At 41.5% G+C, this 21,639-nt stretch overlaps 1 protein-coding gene across 3 annotated transcripts in view; it reads right to left on the bottom strand.

Moving 5' to 3' along the window:
- ZNF280D (zinc finger protein 280D) overlaps nt 1–21,639 on the bottom strand; it is a 138,462-nt gene that overhangs the window by 42,104 nt on the left and 74,719 nt on the right. For all 3 annotated transcript variants that reach the window (XR_014225140.1, XM_082253418.1, XM_082253417.1), the window contains 5 exons: nt 15,129–15,286; nt 10,684–10,784; nt 2,367–2,513; nt 2,108–2,242; nt 913–1,517 (listed from right to left, as the gene is read on the bottom strand). Coding sequence is in view for 2 of the 3 variants with exons in the window: in XM_082253418.1 (XP_082109544.1) it covers nt 913–1,517; nt 2,108–2,242; nt 2,367–2,513; nt 10,684–10,784; nt 15,129–15,286 (1,146 nt within the window). In the remaining variant the exon portion in view is untranslated. The remainder of the gene's footprint in view (nt 1–912; nt 1,518–2,107; nt 2,243–2,366; nt 2,514–10,683; nt 10,785–15,128; nt 15,287–21,639) is intronic.

Genomic DNA, 21,639 nt, shown 5'->3' on the forward strand with positions numbered 1-21,639 from the left:
AGGTCAGTGTCATAATTCATGGTCAGTATATTTTTGGAAAGATTTAAAGAAATAAAAAATTCAATTAGTATCAGTGTCAGTTAGTGTCAGTATGTTTTAGGTAGGATTTAAAGAAAAAAGCAAAATGTGCCCTATTGTTTCTGGGCTTTACAAACAACAGCTAACATTACACATATGTGGTATCACTGTGATTGTCGGGAGCAGTAGAATTTATTTTGGGTTTTCCTTTGATGGTTAGTTGTGGTAGTAACAAGAAATAAACAGCTAAATTTAAAAAGTTATCATTTATTGTTTACTATTTTGAACCAGTTTTTTTTTTTTTTTTTTTATAAAAAAATAAATAAAATAGGAGATATCCATTACTATTTACCACCAAATGTAAGCCCAATCTGTTCTTAAAATAAACAAGGTATAATCCACCTGGATGTAAAAAGTCGTTGTGATATGTGCGGTTTTACTAACACACATCAAGGTTGCAAAATTGTGCTAAGGTATTAACATTTGTTTTACCCTTAGGAAGGAAGGGGTTAACTTTTACACCTATTTCTGGATTCAGGTTTCTTTTCTGGCCCTGCTATCTTGAAATGTTTTACTTCACTGAAATACACACTGCTTGAAGTGCTATATAAAAACCGCCAGGATAAAAACATCCTCACCCTGTAATTTTATTCCCACAATTTCATTACAAGTTATTGGCTCAATTCTCCTAACTTTGCCTAAAGTAGACAATTTGATCATGAACAAGTATGTTGCAGAATGAGAAGTATTTAGCAAATATTTGAAAAGGTAAATCAAAATATGAATCTTTGGCATATACCTCTTAAAGTAGAAAGTTTATAAAAGCAAACGGCAATTCTATCGCTAAGAACGACCATGCTTAAAAGAATGAAAAAGAAAAAAAAAAAAGATTACCTTATATTTCGCAATGCTGTATTGACCATCTTCATTCTTTTTGTAGTGTTTGCAGTCGCAGACTTCTTTGGAGGCGATTTAGGTTTAGGTGACAGTGTGTTTACTTTGGCTGGGGAAACTTGATTGTTCTTAGGACTTACAGTCTTGATTTTAGGAATTGGCTGAGGTGGTATTACAGGCAGGAACTGGGTGGGTGGTCTGGGTGGAGTGGGGGGAGGATTAATGGGAGTGGAGGGAGGATTAATAGGAGTGGAGGGAGTATTAATGGGAGTGGAGGGAGTATTAATAGGAGTGGAGGGAGGGTTAATGGGAGTGGAGGGAGGGTTAATGGGAGAGGGGGGAGGATTAATGGGAGAGGGGGGAGGACTTATAGGAGTTGGGGGAGGATTTCTGGGAGCAGAGGGAGGATTTCTAGGAGTAGAGGGGGGATTTCTAGGAGTAGAGGGGGGATTTCTAGAAGAGGATGGGGTATTTCTAGGAGAGGAGGGGGGGTTTCTAGGAGTGGAGGGGGAATTTTTCGGAATGGAAGGAGGGTTTTTCTGAGTGGAAGTGGTAGGAGGGGAAACAGGGCTGGTATTGCCTCCAGAAGTCGCTCGGATTGTGACCTGAACACACACATAATAAAAAAAAATTAAAAATTAAAGGGAAAAAAAAAAAAAAAAAAAACTATAGCATGTGACATTCCATTACACCAAAATTTTGGGAGCTCATATTATCCCTAATGTTATGACTAGATTACTTTGAGATGTAACCATTGGGGTAGATTTACTCAAGCTAAATAAGCAGTTCATTTTACATGGGACTTTCCCCAGACCTTAGTGAATGAGGTGAAGCTCTACCTCCATCTTTCAATCAAGCAAAAAGGCTGCTTTTTTAAATTTCTTGCACATGATTGGGTATTCTTTGCAAAGTGAAATTTCACCACATTCAGTAAGCTCTGTGGAAAATTTTCATGAAAAGTGCAACGTCACACGGTTGTTTCCATTTATCTTTGGGGGATGAGTGTAATTTATATGTTGTGCTATTTTGGCGAAACACTACTAAGATATTGCAGCACTGCTCCCTCCAGTACGAGGTTTTATGAACTTGACCCCTATTTTGGATATGATCAGCAACAAGGCACATAAATTATAACATACAAATATCCATAAAAGTGTACAAGTCATCCATTATCTTGAAAGGGGAAATCGAATACCTTTGTTCCTGGAGGAAGTCCTTCTAGTTGTTTTGGCTTTCTGAATGTTCTGTGATGCTGAGCTTTGTGATCCATTTTTTCTTTGCAAGTCAAAAACTGCAGCCTGCACTTTGCACATCTATACACACCTTTATTCTAAAATGGGAAAACACATTAGGAATAAGGATGACATCACTCCCGGTTCCCCAGTTTACATGATCTTCAAATAAAAAACGTATAATTCAGCTAAGAAATAACTAATTTAATAAAGGGAACTAACCTGGTGCTTCATGTAATGCTGCATGTATGGCGTTCCAGATTTAATAACTTTCAGACAAAATGGACACAGCAAATTTTTAGTGTTTTCATGGACATTTCGAAAATGATTATCGATATCTATAAAAACTGAAGACCTATAATTGCACACCTACGGTGTAAGAAAGAAAAACAAAATCAGGAGTTAAAATGCAAAATATTATACACCTAGAAAATGATCACAATATTGCTTATGTGAAGGATTACACATCATAGAACACTTCAGGTCTGTGAAGTTCTGTAACCTGTTACACAAAACGCAGGAGCAAATTTCAGCCAATGTTTAACTCTGTAAAGTCTATTGAGGTCACAGGTAGAACATGTTCCCTTAAAGCTTAAAGTGGTTAAAAAAGGCACATGGTTTTTTACCTGTATGCATTCTTTGAATGAAGGTAAAAGAGATACCTACCCGAACCCCTCCCGATCCAGCGATGTCTAGGAAAGCCTTGCCTCTCCAGGGACTTGCACTCCTGATTGGCTTTTGGCAGCAGCGGGAGCCAATCACAGCCAGTGAGCCCATCAGGAGACGAAGGGGACAGGCCCGAGCTGGGGCTCTGTGTATAGATGGGACCAGGGCTGCTCTGTGCAAAACCAGAGCACAGAGCAGGTAAGTAGAACACGTTTGTTATTTAAAAATTAAAAAAAAAATAAGACTTTAATATCGCTTTAAAGAAGTTGTAAAGTCAGAAGGTTTTTTCATCTTAATGCATTCTAAGGATAAAAAAACCTTCTGTGTGCAGCAGACCCCCCCCCCCCCCCCGACTTCCCTCGCAATGCTTACCTGAGCCCTCTCTTGATCCAGTGAGGTCTACGACTGTCTCTGCCGCCCGGGACTCCCCTCCTTAATGGCTAAGACATAGCAGCAGCACCATTGGCTCCCACAGCTGTCAAAGTGAGTTAGCCAATGAGAAAATAAAGGGGGCAGGGCCAAACCACAGCTCTGTGCCTGAATGGATACATGAAGCTGTGACTCAGCTCGGGTTCCCCCATAGCAAGCTGCTTGCTTTGGGGGCACTTGGAGGGAAGGGTCAGGAGAGCCGAAGAGGGACCCGAGAAGAGGAGCTGCTCTGTGCAAAACCAACTGCAAAGAGGAGGCAAGTATAACATGTTGTTATTTTTAATGAGAATAAAAAAGACTTTACAATCACTTTAACCACTTGTCGACCGCTAGCAGTATATATAGTGCAGCAAGTCGGCTCTGTCCCACGAAATGACGTAACTACATTGTTTCGTGGGACCGCTAGCAGGGGGCACGCGTGTGCCGCCGGTGGCACGTGCACGCACCGATTAACCACAGGAGGAGCCAATCAGTGGGTCTGGTGGCCGCGACATCACCAGAGGACAATTGCAAAAAACTGAGGACTCAGGGAGTTATAGGAGAAGCGCCCAGGGGGAATGTCCTCAAAAGCTTTGCCAGTGTCCAATAACCTGAAGATACAAGCCTATAACCCAGGGTCTGTGAGTACTTTACCTGTGTTTTATACTGTATAATTAGGATAAGCATTTTTACTTGACTGTACTGCTGTTAGAGAGGTTTTCCCTGTGTCCCTGTGCTGAGGACAACATTTTTATCAGATAGGTAATAAATAAACTTTTCCAACAGAGACACAGACAGCAGCAAAAGCCTGGCAGGAACTTTAATCTTTCGTCACTCTATCCAAAATTCAAAAAAAAAAAAAAAAATTTAATTTTAGATACATTTTATTATTTAAATAACCTTGTGTAGTATGGGAGCTTTGGATCACCAGTCAGCTGCTTGTAAAAAGTGAACAGTCTCTACTGGTTTCTCAAAACAAAAACGGCATTCATCAGCAAAAGCAAAGGCATACAGCCCATAATCTTGGTATAGTTGCCACAACAGAATGTTCACTGCCATTATACAAGTACCAAACTTGGGTTTAGGATTTTCGCCTGCTTTGGAGGGGGGGGGGGGGGGGGGGCGCGACCTCACAGATTTATTTTTTTTTCATTGTTTTCTAGAAAAGCCTCTTAACCACTTGCCTACAGTGCACTTTCACCCCCTTCCTGCCCAGACCGATTTTCAGCTTTCAGCGCTCTCACACTTTGACTGAGAATTACTCAGTCATGCAACACTGTACCCATACAAAAATTGTCTCCTTTTTTTCACACAAATAGAGCTTTCTTTTGATGGTATTTGATCAATACTGGGTTTTTTATTTTTTGTGCTATAAATAAAAAAAGACTGAAAATATCGTGAAAAAACGCATTTTTCTTTGTTTCTGTCATAAAATTTTGCAAATTAGTCATTTTTCTTCACAAATTTTGGCCAAAATTTATACTGCTACTTATCTTTGGTAAAAATAACCCAAGTAAGTGTATATTATTTGGTCTTTGTGAAAGTTATAGAGTCCACAAGTTATGGTGCTATTCATTGAAAATTGATCACACTTGATCACACCTGATGTACTGAAGGCCTATCTCATTTCTTGAGACACTAAAAGGTCAGGAAAGTACAAATACCCCCCAAATTACCCCTTTTTGGAAAGTAGACATTCCAAGGTATTTAATAAGGGGCATGATGAGTTTTTTGAAGTTGTAATTTTTTCCCACAATGCTTTGCAAAATGAAGATTTTTTTTTTTTTATTTTTTTATTTTTACAAATTGCCGTATTAACAGGTTATTTCTCTCACACAGCACATGTATACTTGCAACTACACCCCAAAACACATTCTACTACTCTGCCTGAGTATGGCGATACCACATGTGTGAGACTTTTTCACAGCCTGGCCACATACAGAGGCCTAACATCCGAGTAGCAGCGTCCGGCATTCTAGGAGCACAAATTACACATATCATTTCCTGACAACCTATCGCACTTTTGAAGGCCCTGGAGCACCAGGACAATGGAAACCCCCATAAAATGACCCCATTTTGGAAAGCAAACAGCCCAACGTATAATTTTTGAGGCATAATGAGTCTTTTGAATATGTCATTTTTTTCCACAAGTTTTTGGAAAATGTGGAAAGAAAATGAAAACACATTTTTTTTACACAAAGCTGTCCATTTATGCAATATTTCTAACACATCGCATGTACATAGCAAAACTTGCACCCCAAAATACATTCTGCTATTCCTCCTGAGTATGGCGATACCACATGTGTAACACTTTTTCACAGCCTGGCCACATACATAGGCCTCACATCCAAGTAGCGCTTTACACAAAGTTGTCCATTTATCCACTTTAAGACTGGGCCTATTTTTGACACTTGGTGTTTACAAGCTAAAATAATTTTTTTTGCTAGAAAACTACTTTGAACCCCCAAACATTATATATATTTTTTTTAGCAGAGACCCTAGAGAATAAAATGGAGATCGTTGCAATATTTTTTATCACACCATATTTGCGCAGCAGTCTTCCAAATGCGATTTTTTTGAAAAAAATTCACTTTTTTGAACTAAAAAATAAGAAAACAGTAAATTTAGCCCAATTTTTTTCCATAATATGAAAGATAATGTTACGCCGAGTAATTAGATACCCAACATGTCATGCTTCAAAATTGCGCATGCTCACAGAATGGCGCCAAACATTGGTACTTAAAAATCCCCATAGGCAACATTTTAAAAATTTCTGCAGGTTACTAGCTTAGAGTTACAGAGGAGGTCTAGGGCTCAAATTATTGCACTCGCTCTAACGATCGCGGCGATACCTCACATGTATGGTTTGAACACCGTTTACATATGTGGGCGGGACTTGCGTATGTGTTTGCTTCTGCGCGCGAGCTAACGGGGACAGGGCGCTTTAATTTTTTTTTTTTTTTTTTTTTCCTATTTATTTTATTTATTATTTTTTTATTTTTACACAGTTTAAAAAAAAAAAATGTTTTGATCATTTTTATTCCTATTACAAGGAATGTAAACATCCCTTGTAATAGAAATAGGCATGACAGGTCCTCTTTATTGTGAGATCTGGGGTCAAAAAGACCTCACACCTCACAACTACACTAAAAAAGCAAAAAAAAAAAAAAAATTGTTGAAAGAGGGAAAAAAAAAAAGCAAAAAAAAAAAGCGGCCCTTTAAACCGGTTGCTAGGCAACGTCTTTTGACGTAGCTCCGGTCCTCCAAGACCATAGAGTTGAGTGAGGGCCATCTTGCCCTCACTCGACTTCCTGTCTCTGAGGATCCGGGACCGGATAGTTTTCCCCGCTGCCGGCGGGTCCGGTAAGCTGGGAAAACGTCTGGGACGCGGCAGGAGGGGGGGGGGGCACCTCTTCCCCTGCACCGTAAGGGTAATTCCGCTGCGAATCCGCCACTGGGACCACCCTTATCTGAAAGCCGACCGCCCGCCGTTTCAAAAAATACCGGGGTTATGGGGGCTATCTGCTGCCATAACCCCAGTATTTAGCTTTTAATGGCCGACGCATATAGTCGTTAGGCGGTCAGTAAGTGATTGCATGTATATGGCAAACAGGTGACGATGACTGACGGGGTGACAGGTGACGATGACTGATGGGGTGACAGGTGACGATGACTGATGGGGTGACAGGTGACGATGATTGATGAGGTGACAGGTGATGATGATTGATGAGGTGACAGGTGACGATGATTGATGGGGTGACAGGTGACGATGATTGATGGGGTGACAGGTGACGATGATTGATGAGGTGACAGGTGATGATGATTGATGGGGTGACAGATGACGATGATTGATGGGGTGACAGATGACAGTCACTGACGGGGTGACATGTGACGATGATTGATGGGGTGTCAAGTGACGATGACTGATGGGGTGTCAAGTGACGATGACTGATGGGGTGACAGGTGACGATGACTGATGGGGTGACAGGTGACGGTGATTGATGGGGTGACAGGTGACGGGCGATGGTCACTGATGGGTGACAGGTGACAGGTGACGGGCGATGGTGCACGGCGGTACTGATGGCAGTCTCTGGTGACCGGTGAACTTTAGGCTACGTTCACATGTGAGCGTAGCGATCATGGGCAGAATCACTGCGATTCTGCCCGTGATCCAGAAATCATTGCAAATTGCGGGATGCCTGTGCGTTGCCCGTGATTTGCAATAGCACCCCAAACGCTGTGCGATGTTGCTGCGATTTCCGCCTGCCGAATCGCGGTAACATTGCGCAAACAACGCATGACGCTCCAAAGAAACTCTTGTACCTTTTTTGGGCGTCATGCGATGTTTGCGCGATGTTACCGCGATTCGGCAGGCGGAAATGGCGGCAACATCGCACAGCGTTTGGGGTGCTATTGCAAATCAGGGGCAACGCACAGGCGCCCCGCGATTTGCAATGATTTCCGGATCGCGGGCGGAATCGCAGTGATTCTGCCTGCGATCGCTGCGCTCACATGTGAACGTTATGGGTGTCAATTTCTGGGCACTGATGAGGTGACTGTTGGGTGACAGGTGACATTGGCGGGGGCTGAGGACAGTGTGGGGACCTTTATTAGTGTGATTTTTACTTTTTACATGTGTACAGAGCAGTAACTCAATGTTTCTAACTCTTCTCCCCTCATACTGGAAACTGTATGAGGAGAGAAGAGCTAGTAACACTGAGTTACTGCTCTTTGTTTACATTTTCTGATCGGCTGTGAATGGATTCACAGCCGATCACATAGTAAACAGTCACTGTCAGTGACTGTTTACTACCGCCGGTGACAGCTGTGTTCCTACGGAACACAGTGCCACCGACATGACCGCGCTGCGCGCTCCCGATCGCGCATGCGCGGTCATCTAGTGGGCGCCTTCATTGTGATCGGCTGTGTCATTGGAACACAGCCGATCACGTGGGAAACAGCCACGCCCATTGGCTGTTTCCCCCCTGCCGGTGACGGGGGGTGTCCCGGGGACACCCCGACACCGGTAGTGCAGGGCGGCGCGCACGCGATCGCGCGCCTGCCCTGCTTAAAGTGCCGCCGTCATATGACGGCGGCCCAGGATAATGGTCGCTCCGCTCCGCCGTCATATGACGGCGGGCGGGCGGCAAGCGGTTAAAGTATAACCCAGAAAGTTTTGGCGAGAGGAGACTAAATGGAAAGGCCCTGTACTAAAGTAGTGCCCAGCACAGTAAAGCATTCTTAGAACAGGAGGTGTTTACATCTCAATTATTTTCAGTTCAAAGAGGGCATGAAAGCAATAGTAAACTGGCAAAAAAATAAAAAACTTGGGCCCCCTGCAGGTTTTAGTCATAATGTACTAGTATGACAGACTTACCTGCACATGGAGCCCTCCAGCACAGTCATGGCTACCCGCCACTTCCATATTCACCCGCTTCTCCTTCTGGGTTCGCCATGGAGCTCTGAAAGTATGGCACAGGTATGCCGTCCCTTCATAGCCCATGCGCCGATGCAATCACTGGTTGCATGCAGTGTGAATATCTCCTAAACAGTGCCAATTCAGGAGATATTTACAGTACCTACAGGTAAGCCTTTTTTATAGGCTTACCTGGAGGTACAAGTTAAAAAGTGGTCTTTACTTACACTTTATATGTTAATAATGTGTATTCATTTTTTAGCAGACAAATCATAAACTTCTGCATTTAATATATTACCAAAACTATGAAAAAGAGCAAGCATGTACATTTCTGGAAAATCACAAAAAATACCTTAAAGCGTTAATAAAGTCTTGTTTTTTATTTTATTAAAGTCTTGTTTTTATTTTTTATAAATAACAAACATGTTAAATTTGCCTGCTCTGTGTAGTGGTTTTGCAAAGAGCAGCCTGGATCCTCCTCTTCAGGTCCCACCCCGGAGCTCCTGGCTCCTCCCTCCTGCTGGGTGCCCCCACAGCAAGCAGCTTTCACGCTCTTAACCCGCATTTCTGTGTGCCCATTCACACACAGAGCCGTGGATCGGCCCCACCCCCTCCATCTCCTGATTGGCTCACTGGCTGTGATTGACAGCAGCAGGAGTCAATGGCTTACGCTGCTACCAAAAGCCAATCAGGAGTGAGTCCCTAGAGAGGCAAGGATCCTGTGGACATCGCTGGATAAAGAGGGGGCTCAGGTAAGTATTAGGTGGGGCTGGGAGGGCTGCTGCACGCAGAAGGTTTTTCACTTTTATGCATAGAAAATAGTAAAAAAACATTGTGCCTTTACAGCCACTTTAAAGGTAAAAATTTAAAAAAATAACTCAAAATATGTACTACACCCTGAAATATTCACTATACTTTAAGCTTCTTGCTAAATCTTTGCTTGAACTGACTGGCTACTTCATTCTACAGCCAGTACATTTAAAGCTAGAAATATGTACATTGGAGGAAAAAACAAATGTACTTGTTCTAAGCAAACTATATTTTGTTATTGCGTACGTTAAAGTGGTTGTAAACCTGAAAAAAAATTAAGCCTTCTACCTGGTACAGTAAAGGATCACAAGTCATCTGAGCCCAGTCTTGCCAAGAACAGGTAATCCAGCACTGAGAAATCCTCTCTGCTTTCTTGCTGAGTTAAAAGCTGACATATGACGTATTTCTCTCATGCATGAGCATGAGAGCAGGGGGGAGTTTGTCCAGTATTCTAACAGCAGATAGCTCCCCCTTTCTCCTCAAGCTCTCCCAGAACTGGCTGCTCCTTTCTTCAGCATGCCCAATCATGCTGAAGTCATGTGGTGCCTTTCCCCGAGTTCTGATTGGATGGTACTTGTTACGTGGCCAGCCAACCTGGATTCAGGCCCTCCTGCTGTCATCCAGGAGATCCTTTCCTATACCTATGTATGGAGTGTAGAGATGGGAGGGAGTCCTGTGATGTCACGCCTCTCGTGATCTGGCACTGAGACCCGCCCACCCATATCCGATATTGACAGGGATCATACAGGGGCAGGGGAAAAGAAATTGAAGGTAAAAATACATAGATTCAATTTGGAGATGTGGGCACATTACTATGGTGCCTTTAATTTATATTACATGCCCTGCAGGTTTACAACAACTTTAAAACCCCCAAAATCTGAAAACACAGTAATGAAATCTTGGGCTGCTGAGGGGGAGGAATGCGTTCTTAGCCCTGTGTGAGCTTACACACAAGCAGCCACTAAGCTTGATACTTTACCCTGAACAGACAACATGATAGGGTCACTTTTATTTCTATCTTTAGTGCTTGCCAAAAGCTAATGTATTATTAAAGAGTTGCAGATTATCAAAATCACAGGGTATTGTGAAAGCATTTAAAAGGTATATATGCACACACATACTGTACATACATATACAAAAACAAGGGGAAGAAAGCAGCGCTCAATGCATAAACTAAATTATAGGCTGCCGATACATATACAAACACACCCACAAGATTAAATCAATTTTTATTATTACCTGGCAAACATATGGCATTTCTCCAGGCTTATGATTATCCTTCATATGCTGCAACAGAACCTGCTCGGATTCAAATGATAATTCACATATCTTGCAAATGGCTGAAGAAAATAAAGATGAAGAAAATAGAATTTTAGATGCTGCTTCAGGAACAAACATAAAATGTAGCAGTGTTGAATTAAAGAAACTTGCTGGTGCAGAATATAAATTCAGCAAATGCCTGTAATGTAATGTCTACCCCTACTGAGGAAGTCAAGTTCCCATAGCGCATGACGCAACACGTATAGGGGGGGCGGAGACTTCAGACGGACGTGACCCGGCAGTCTACACAGGACGCGGTCCTGTGTATCTCTCCCACTGCGCGAGCTTACCGTATGAGAAGCTTTTACAGCCCCCACAGCTGATGTGCAGGAGAATGTGAGTGTATTGATGTTGTAATTTTTACTTTTAATAAACACGAGTGTTAAAGAGAGCACTAGATCTCCTTCTCCCCCTTTTTTCATATGGTGCTGACCGAGTGTGTGGAATAGGAAGCCAGCCTAATGATTAACCCTTGCAGAGCTTCAAAGAGTATTTCAAGATACGGTGGAGTGACCCTGTCCATTACCTTAAGCAATCAAGCGTGTGACCCAGTGGTGAAACACAGGTCAGATTATGAGGTGAGAGGCCATCTGCTTACAGTGGTGGGATCACGAGCATTGATTACAGCTTTTGATTGAGCACTTGAGCACCTTTTCGATACTGAAGATACTGCTATTCCATATTTTGGACTTTTATACTGGAGGTTATTGCACTTTATAATTAATTGCACATTTATTAGCACATTATAATTGATTTTGCACAGTCCATTTATTGCTTATTTTGCACATGTTTTTGTTCTGATGTGTAGTGTGGGCTTATTCATACCTACATGTTATTACTTCAGCATATTACTTGGTCTACACTATTTATTACTTTAGCACTCAATTGATTAGCACCTTTGTTGTCACCTAGCACTTTATTGATCATTCAAGCACCTTATTGCTTATTTGCACATTATGATGTGCCAGTAGCACTGTATCTCTTGATTGGTAACTGTCTGTAATGGTTGATCTTATTTGTATTTGACTTAGAAGTACAGCATGCCTAACTAAGGGTTAGTTTACACAAGCTTTGCCTGCTTAAGAGTGATTCACGGTGGTTTGCTTTTTGAGGATGTTTCACAGGTGGTCAGGAGTTGATAGGTCGCCTCATCCTTACTTGTTTTAACACCCCAAAAAAAAACGCACCACCGCGCTGCAACCACGTGCATTGTCCTGTTTAAGTGCTGCCAAATTGCAGCCTTGGCATATATACACCCCACCCCCTCATCTGCTACCTTAAGCAACGGGACTCAACAGCATGATTTTACCACCCTACCCACCCAGCAAGTTTTAACAAGGCCTTATATAGTGGTTTCTTATAGTGGTTTCCCACTACAAGAAGTTCAGTTACGTGTACAGTATTTAAATCACCAACAGTATAAAAAATAGTGGTTTTACAAATCTACTTGTCTATCTTTTAGCTACAGGCATGAAATAGTACAAGTAGATGTTAAAATGATGGGTTGTCCAACAAACTAACAATTGGTTTCATCAGAGAGGCAAATAAATTAAATATAAGGCATTCCTGAAGTTATACTGTATGAGACAAAAATTGTTATACAATAGATTTGCTGTATGTGCAGCTTTACTGTATTCTTTGTCTTAGGGCTAATTCACACAGTGGGTGGGGACAGACATTTTATTGCATTGTCAAATGCCTTTCACCACAAGAACACACCGAAAACCACTGTTTCCTATGAGTCCCATTCAAACTGCAAAGCAGCCAAGGGCTGTGGGCAGTGTGCTGCATTTTATCGCAGCACACTGTACAGAATTGCATGGCACAGTACAGCTCCTGTACAGCGCTTTGACTGAAGCGTAAGTTGTGTATACTTCAATTAAAGTCTGTACAAAACAAAAAACAAGAGTCGCATGATGCGCTGAATTAAGCACCACGCGGTCCCCTCCTGCAGCTGGAAATGTACCAGCAGCTGCTGTGCAATTCCAGTTCAAACTCACCCTTATGCTTCCTAAAATACCAAACAAATAACTTTATTCTGTCTAAGACCATATTTGTTATCTTTCATATACAATGCTGTGTAAGACTGGCCATATATTCTACAATTTTCTGTACAATTTTCTTGACATTTACCTTCAACTATGTAGTACAAAGGCCTGCCTAATTGTATACAAGTGAAAGTGTTGCTTAGCTTTAATCTCATATTATGTGGTTTGTGGTAAATCTAACAGAAATTTATACAACAAAAATTGAACATGTATGGCCAGCCTAAAGCCACTACTGGATACAGGGTCAGTAATGACAATATGAGTTGTTAATCCTGTATTACACCCATGAAGCTGAGCACTAAGAAAACAAGATGCAATTTACTTAAATCGAACGTGTGGTTTGACATTGCAATGATATGCTTTTGGTAATTCTAAATTTGGTTGTAAAAACACTGTACAGTCAGGTTTTCATGTATATGGTGAGCTGATAATAGACTCACGGCTCCTCACACATGCCAGCAAGGAAACAGAGGGGAGTAAAGGGGGATGTAAGTAAACTTACACAGAACCCCCTCAAAACTTACAGGATTCGGGGGTTCTTCTTTCCCACTGGCTCCTAGTTTAAAATTTGGTACAGCTGAACATAGCTCTGGCCAAAAAGCAACATAATTTATTCATTTGTGGAAGAAAAAAAACTACAAGTCCCATGTGTCACCATGGCAGAGGGACTCGTAGTTCTCAATAGAGCACTAGTGCCATGAAATCACTGCACCTATAGTCCACCTATAGTCCATCAATACTTCCTCTAGCCCCATAGTTAAACGTCTGTGCCTTCGTATGGACCTAAGCTGGACAGATAATCGTCATGAGCCAGAGCAATGCACTCACTATCCCCTTATCACAATAGCAATGCTTTGCAGGCTTAAATGCAAACACAATTCTAATATTAATAACAAATGCACACTTTTGCATTATGGATGCATTTATTTATTTTTGCAAAAGGTGGAATTCTCTTTAAAAACTCAAATGTAGCTTGACCAAAAATTACAGAAATGAAGCAAGGTTGGAGCAAAAACAGAAAAGTACTGTATTTATACGTATAACACGCGCCGGCGTATAACACGCACCTCAATATTAGGAGAGAAATTTCAGGAAAAAATGTAAAATAAACAGCTTTGAACTCAGCACATTTTTTTTTTAATCAAATGACATCTCACCAGTGTCCAGCAATGCAGCCTCATTAGCAGTGTCCAGCAATGCAGCCTCATCAGCAGTGTCCAGCAGTGCAGCCTCATCAGCAGTGCAGCCTCATCAGCAATGCAGCCTCATCAGCAATGCAGCCTCATCAGCAATGCAGCCTCATCAGCAATGCAGCCTCACCAGTGCAGTCTCCACTAATGCAGCCTCGCAAGCGCCATTGATACTATCAGTTTTTAAAAAGGCCGGGAAGCAGCGCTGAGAGCAGAAGGGGACGGGCCGGGCCGAGCAGAAGGGAGAACGAGCGATTGTTGTCATCGGAAGTCCCGCCTATGATAGACGTCACACGTCTCGGCAGAGGAGGCGGGACTTCCTATGACAGCTCGTCCTTCCTTCTCCTCGGCGCGGCCCGCCCCTTTTGCTCTCGGCACTGCTTCCTGGCCTTTTTGTTTTTTAATATTGGCGTATAACACACACTATCGCTTTTTCCTCCATTTTTAGGAGGAAAAAGTGCGTGTTATACGCCGATAAATACAGTACTAATTGTCTTGTGGTTTACATTTCCCCAGACCAAAAGGAAAACTCCTACTCCCAGCATGAGTGTACAGTTGTCATCACTACAGTGCAGCCGTCAGCAAGGAGGCATGTTAGACCACTCTGCAATTACCACTGCTCTCACACAGGGCTCTTTAGCTACACGTGCCTTCCAGGACCAGGAGCTCTCTGCTGGGGTTGGGGAAACATAAGAAAAAATAAACTGTACAATTACTTAGGTTTTTGATCCAACCTGGCTTAGCTTTTATGGCTAAACAATAATTTAACATGAACCTGCTGCTGTTTTCCAGATGTGGGAAAAAATGCATACGCATTAATGGTTCTTTTAAAACTATGTAATAAACTGCCACTTTTCTAGTTTTACACCCGAATAAAAAGGTTCAAATTCCTTTGACATTTAGATTTTTTTTATAGGGTCAATTCAGTACACATTATGGGTCTTTCAAAATAAAAGGAACAGGCTGACAGCAATTTTTCAGATTTGTGTTAAGTGGAAAATTAAGTGCATTACAACTACTACTGAGCATTGTATTAAATTTACTCCTGCCAGCTTTACTAACGATGCTTTCACCAATGGATGAATCACACAGATCTATAACACAGAATAGAGCACTCTAATCTTACTTGTGGATTCATAGAGCGTGTGCGAACTTTCAATGTGGCACTGCAGCTGAAAAGGAGTTGGAAACTGGCGATAACAGTGGTGGCAGGTGGTGTGGTTTTCCCAACTTTCTGTACTCTGCTTCTCAAGTTCCAAGTGATGCTTCATGTGGTTCATGAACCTAACCAAGAAAACAACAGGCAAAAAATATTGAAATAGCAATTAAAATAGCTAAGCAAGAAAAAGAAAATCTGTATTATAAGCCTAACTTAACTAAACTGGCCAACCGAAAAAAAAATAAAATAAAATCTATCTACACACACACAAAATTAATTCAAATAGCTCTAAATCATCACACAAGCTACATCATGGGGTTGATTTACTGAAGGCAAATAGGCTGGTTCACTTTGCAACTGGAATTTTCACTTTGAAATTGAAATTTTCCTTAGCATATTTATTGAGGCCAGGGCTCTGCTGATTTCTATCATCCAATTCAAAACACTTTTTTTTTTTTTTTTTTTTAATTTTCCTTGAGTATAGGGAGTTTCACTACATTCACAAAACTAAGGGAAATTCACTTGCAAAGTTATCATATTTAGTAAATCAACCCCTCCATGTTAGGTTTACCTTTCTAAAGAGCCTAGACAAACCAGTAACAGGCATTTGAACATAAATAATAATTTAAGAGCAAAATAAAACCAAAACTAAACATTTGCTTATGGTCCCCCTATACCATGTAAAGGAAAACTACAGACTTTATGCACAAATATTGCACTTTAATGCCTTGCAGATCCTTACCAACTTCAGAGTTTGAACTGAACAAGGCACAACTTCATGAACTAGTAAGGCTACTCTATCTTACAGTTTTGCATTCAGCTACATCTCTGCAGAAATAAGCTGCTCATAAACATAGGTTAACAGTCTACTGGATGAAACAATCATCCATGTCCATGCTCAGACAGAAGTGTACATCAATTAGTCAAGCTAGAAAAACTATTTTGATGCTTGTTCAACATAGAACACAATGGCCCCAGATTATTTTTTGGATGTATTTAAAGATTTATACTTTTTAAACTGAACTGAAAAAATGCAGTAGAATGAATGTCAATGCACCATACATGAACAAATCCCTAACCCTATTCTTCTTCTTTGAGATACATATTGCTGACTGTGACTGCCTTTGCTGCGCTCCTGGTCCCCCATACCATTTAAAGCAATAAGAATGCTTGGCTGTGCCAAAAGATTTATGTTTATGTAAGCAAAAGAAAAGAAAGATGCCTTCTGGTTCCTTTAATAATGCTTGTTTCTCAAAAGAACAAAACGTTTACCTCACTAAATTTGGCAAAAAGTGTTATTTGAGCATCTGCAGACTGTACACAGTTTTGCCATTACTAAATACATAATATCTATATAAAAAAGAAAGGACAAAGACTGTGTTATTACTATTTTCTAAGGAGAGGTAAACCTTTACAATGGGGCTAGTGAAAAAAAAAAAAACACTATCATAAGTGTGCCTACTCCAGGCTTGTTATATTTCAAACAATGATAAAGATGTGTTCGAGCAGGCAGTACGTTCAGGACAGAAATGTATATTAAGCCATGTTAGAGCACACATTGTAGAGTGTGTGTTTGCCTTCAACCCAAATATAGTTTGCGAAAAGAAAGAATTCCTCTATGTTAAAGTGACTATATAGGGCCATTTCCAAATCCATAATAATATAGTAATTATCCAAAGCAAACATTTTTCAAATTCCTTAAAACATATCAATATTTATTTTGACATAAGGTAAAAAAAAAACCTTCCTTTAAGTAAAAGCAGTACAAAATCATCTAAAATTCCCTCCAGGGGACAGATATAGCCATATTACAGAAGTTAAAAATCTTTGAGAGCAGGTAGTAATTTCCAACAATTGGGGCATATCAAAGAATGCCATCTAGGGGATATATCTGGTATGCCCCAATTGTTGTTTTTGATACTTATTCTTACCTGTAATTCGGGCCAACATGGAGGAATTATATTTTATATATATCCTCTTCCTTGAATAGAGATTAACTCAGTCTAAGGGTGAAGGCAACGGGAGTCTGTAGGGACCAGATAAGAATCTTGCACAACTTACTATAGTGCAGAAGGATAGATTCTCTGCCGGAAGGCTGCTGGTATGTCAAAGGTGCAAAGGATTGAACTGTTCTGCATACATAGGCATTTACTGTACACTATATATTTTATATTGAAATTAAGTAATTTTAGCTTATTGTTGGTAATTTATTACAGAGTGGTAAACAATGCCTGATGCAGAAAATGAATTCTATGTTTTCGAAACGTGTTGGATGTTCCAGCTTGAAGCAGCAAACCATTTGTACCTGATGTGCAAGTAGGATGTTAAAGATCCAGAATCAGCTGGAAACTACCACCTGCTCTCAAAGATTTTGAACTTCTGTAATATGGCTATATCTGTCCCCTTGAGGGAATTTTAGATGATTTTTTACAGTTTTCACTTAAAGGAAGGTTTTATACTTTATGTCAAAATAACTATTGATATGTTTAAAGGAATTTGAAAAATATTTGCTTTGAATAATTACTTTATTATTATAGATTTGGACATTTCCCCATATAGTCCCGTTAACATAGAAGAATTCTTTCTTTCTGTAATGTATATTAAGGCAGGTGGTATGTCCAAGTAAACTACCTGTGTCAAATTCAGGTAGCTCTAACTACTGCCACTTATAGAACCCATTGCTTTGGCAAAAGCAGATTTATTTATTTCAGGTACTTCTGTAGTGCTGTCAATTTATGCAGCGCGTTACATACATATTGTACATTCACATCAGTCCCTTACAATCTAAGGTCCCTAACTCACATTCATACACATATTAGAGCCAATTTAGACAGGAGCCAATTAACTTACCATCATGTCTTTGGAGTGTGGGAGGAAACCAGAGCACCTGGAGGAAACCCATGCAGTCACAGGGAGAACATGCAAACTCCAGGCAGGTGGTATCGTGGTTGGGATTCGAACCGACGACCCTGGTGCTGCTAGGCAGAAGCGCAAACCCCTTAGCCACTGTGCTTCTTGAAGAATTACCACCAATTTTCAGATTACAAAACTAGTGGTAATTGTAACCAACTCTGAGCTGGTTACAGACGTACACCAGTACTAAGAGTGGTGCATGACAATTTTCGGCACAAGGCTCAATGGAAACAAATAGGTCAGCGATAGTGGTGATGTCATTACCCAAATATGGCAAAGCTTATTTTTGGGAAATGGCTTATGTCATTCAGTGGGCAGAGCTTGCTGGAAAACCGAGAGACTAGTTTATCCGAAGGTATGCCTTTCTGCTAAGGAACAAGTCTCTTAGATCTCTAACAGGCTCCACTCACCATACTACAAAACTCCTTAGTCATGCGCCTGTCAGCGTGACAGACACAGTGGCCGAGGAGGGAACACACAGAGGAAGGAATGTGCAGTATGAACACTCCAACCTCAGACAGATTCATGTTCAGTCTCTAACACATAGATGAATTGGGAGGAAGGATCGACAATTTTAGTGTGATGGCCCAATGGAATTCTGAAGGGTGTCTGCAACATCCTTTTGTGAATTCCCTTTACTGTATTTTAACTGTGAAAACATGCTGTCTTTATAGAAAAAATTAAAAGGTCCATTAAATCCTTCATGCCTTTGCTGGGTCCATCAGAAACAAATCAGGGGCAGAAAGTCCAATCTGAGTTTGAGTTGGTACATGTCAGTGGCACAATGAAGGTAAGAACCCAGGTGTGCTCAGTGCCATACATGTGCAGGTTTAGTGTATGGAGAGAAGACAGATAGATTCAAAAGGATGTTTGTTGCCCAGCCTCTCTTAGAATGCGAATTCAATGGCAATCATTTATATTTACATGTTGTGAATATGGTGGTATTAGCTTACAAAAGCACATTATGAAATCTAAAAGTATAGGAAATAACCCCCCACATGGACACTGCTATTTAGGTCACTGCAAGGATAGTATGCCTGACAGATTCAGGTGTGTTTCTTACAATGAAGTGTCTTTCTGCCTTTGACAAATAACTGTGGGATGCATTTTGTTATTTAATTAACTATAAGAAGAAATTAATTACAAGGACCAAAATAGGACAATAAATAGCGCACTTCCGGTTCTATGTTGACATCATACACTCACAGTACAACATCTATCTCCTGGAGCTCCAGAAGATTTTACCCCCCCCTTCATGACCAGGCTTTTTGTTGCTATTCGGCACTGCGCTACTTTACCTGGCAATTGCACTTTCATGCAACGTTGTACCCAAACAAAATTTATATCATTTTTTCCACACAAATAGAGCTTTCTTTTGTTGGTATTTGATTTTGAATTATATAAATAAAAAAAGACCAAAAAAAAAAAAACAAGTTTTACTTTCTGCTGTAAAACATATCAAATAAAAAAAAAAATCAAATATCTTTATAAATTTTGTCCAAAATGTATTCTGCTATATTTTTGAAAAAATAAAATAAATTCCAATAAGTGTATATTGATTACTTTGCGTGTAAGTTATAGTACTTACAAATTAAGGTATATTTACTGGATTTATTATTATTTTTTTTTTTTATACTACTAACAGCGGAGATCAACAAATTATAATTGGACTGTGATATTGTGGCAGATAATCTGACACTAACTGACACTGGGGGGGAAAGACTTACTGACATTGACATCACCAGTGACAATAATACAGTGACCAGTGCTAATAGTTTACACTTTCACTGCACTAATGACACTGGTTGGGAAAGGGGTTAACATCTAGGGTGACTAATGACACTGGCTGGGAAAGGGGTTAACATCTAGGGTGATCAAGGGGTTAAATATGTGCCTATGTGTAATGTGTGTACAGTGTGCTGCTTTTTACTTACTAATCTTTCAGGTTCTCATCCCTGCAAACTGACAGATCCTCCCTTCGCACAGAGCTCTGTACTGTTAACTAACACAAGAGCTCTGGGCTGTGATTGCATAAAGCTGATTAGCAGGTCCTGGCTGTGAATCATTGGACAGGACTTTCTGAAAGGCTCCTGCTGTGTACAATCACAGCAAGAGCTGGGAGAGGGGTGCCCATGTGTGTGCCCTAAGCCCGGACGTAGGCAGCAACATGTGGGTACATCACTTTGCCTACAGCGGGTGCTTGCCCGCAGTACATTGCATGTGGGTGGTCCACAAGTGGCTATAGAGGAGAAGCATCTTAGGACAGGACTAGAAAACACGTCTCCATGATATAAGGGGAGACATTCTGTAGTCCCCAGAGATAGCTAGGAGCAATAGTAACTGATAAAAAGTATATTACTTATAACAGACCAAAAGGGGGCAAATAAAGAGATGTTCATTGTTGGGTTTTACAACTTTTGTTAAGCAAAAATACCCCCAGGGTGATTTATTGCAAGGATTTGAATAAAGTTGGAACAAGTTAAAGCTAAAAGTAGATTGGTTACTATAGTATAGACCATGGTTTCCCAATTCATTTTTCCTGTGGAACCCTTTGACATAGTATAGAAAAAATTCGGAACCCCAACAAAAGAATGTGTGCCGCAGAGTAGCACGGCGCAGCGCAAAACCTTTCTAACCTTTCTAAGAGCAGAATGTAATGTTCTCTTTTGCTGGCAAGTTCTTTTTATATCTGGTTTTATATCTGTTAAGCACTGCCCCCTTCACACCCCCCCCACAACACTGCCCCTTCACCCCCCCCACAGCACTGCCCCCTTCACATGCCCCCCTCACAGCACTGGCCCTTTCACCCCCCCCCCACAACACTACCCCCTTCACCCCCCCCCCCGCAGCACTTCCCCGTTCACATCCCCCCCCACAACAAAATCACCCCCAAAGCACTGCCCCCTTCACATCCCCCCTCACAGCACTGTCCCCTTTCACATTCCTCCCCCACAGCACTGTCCCCTTCACATCCCCCCACAGCACTGTCCCCCTATACACCCCCCACCCCACAGCAATGTCTGCCTTCACATCCCCCCTACAGCACTGCCCACTAAACATCCCCCCCCCCCACAGCACTGGCCTCTTCACATCCCCCCCACAGCACTGCCCCCTTCACACCGCCCCCCCAGCACTGTCCCCTTCACATTGCCCCCCCCCCAGCACTGCCACCTTCACACCCCCCCCCCCCCCGCAGCACTGCCCCTTTACATGACCCTGCTCCCCATCCTTCACGAGTTAACAGTCATGTCCTTTCCTCCCTGCACTCTCCTACCTTACACAGAGCGAGGAGAAGGAGGCGGGACAATCCTGAACTGAAGGCAGAGACACAGCACCTCTGGATGGGGCGCGGGAGCTGCTGGGTTAACCTTTCATATTAGCAAGCTGGTGATTGGTTGCTAGGACTGCCTCCTAGCAGCCAATCACCTCCTGGTTGATGTTAAAAGTTCATTCAGGCAGCTGCCTCAGTGCTGGTCCCGACCCCCAGTCCAGAATTGTCCCGTCCGTCTTATGAGATCGCGGTTGCCCGATCTCTGCTGTTTCCGACCTTCCGGAAACAGCAGAT

The sequence above is a fragment of the Pelophylax lessonae genome (assembly GCF_965119305.1).
Source record: "Pelophylax lessonae genome assembly, chromosome: 4".
Taxonomy (NCBI): domain Eukaryota; kingdom Metazoa; phylum Chordata; class Amphibia; order Anura; family Ranidae; genus Pelophylax; species Pelophylax lessonae.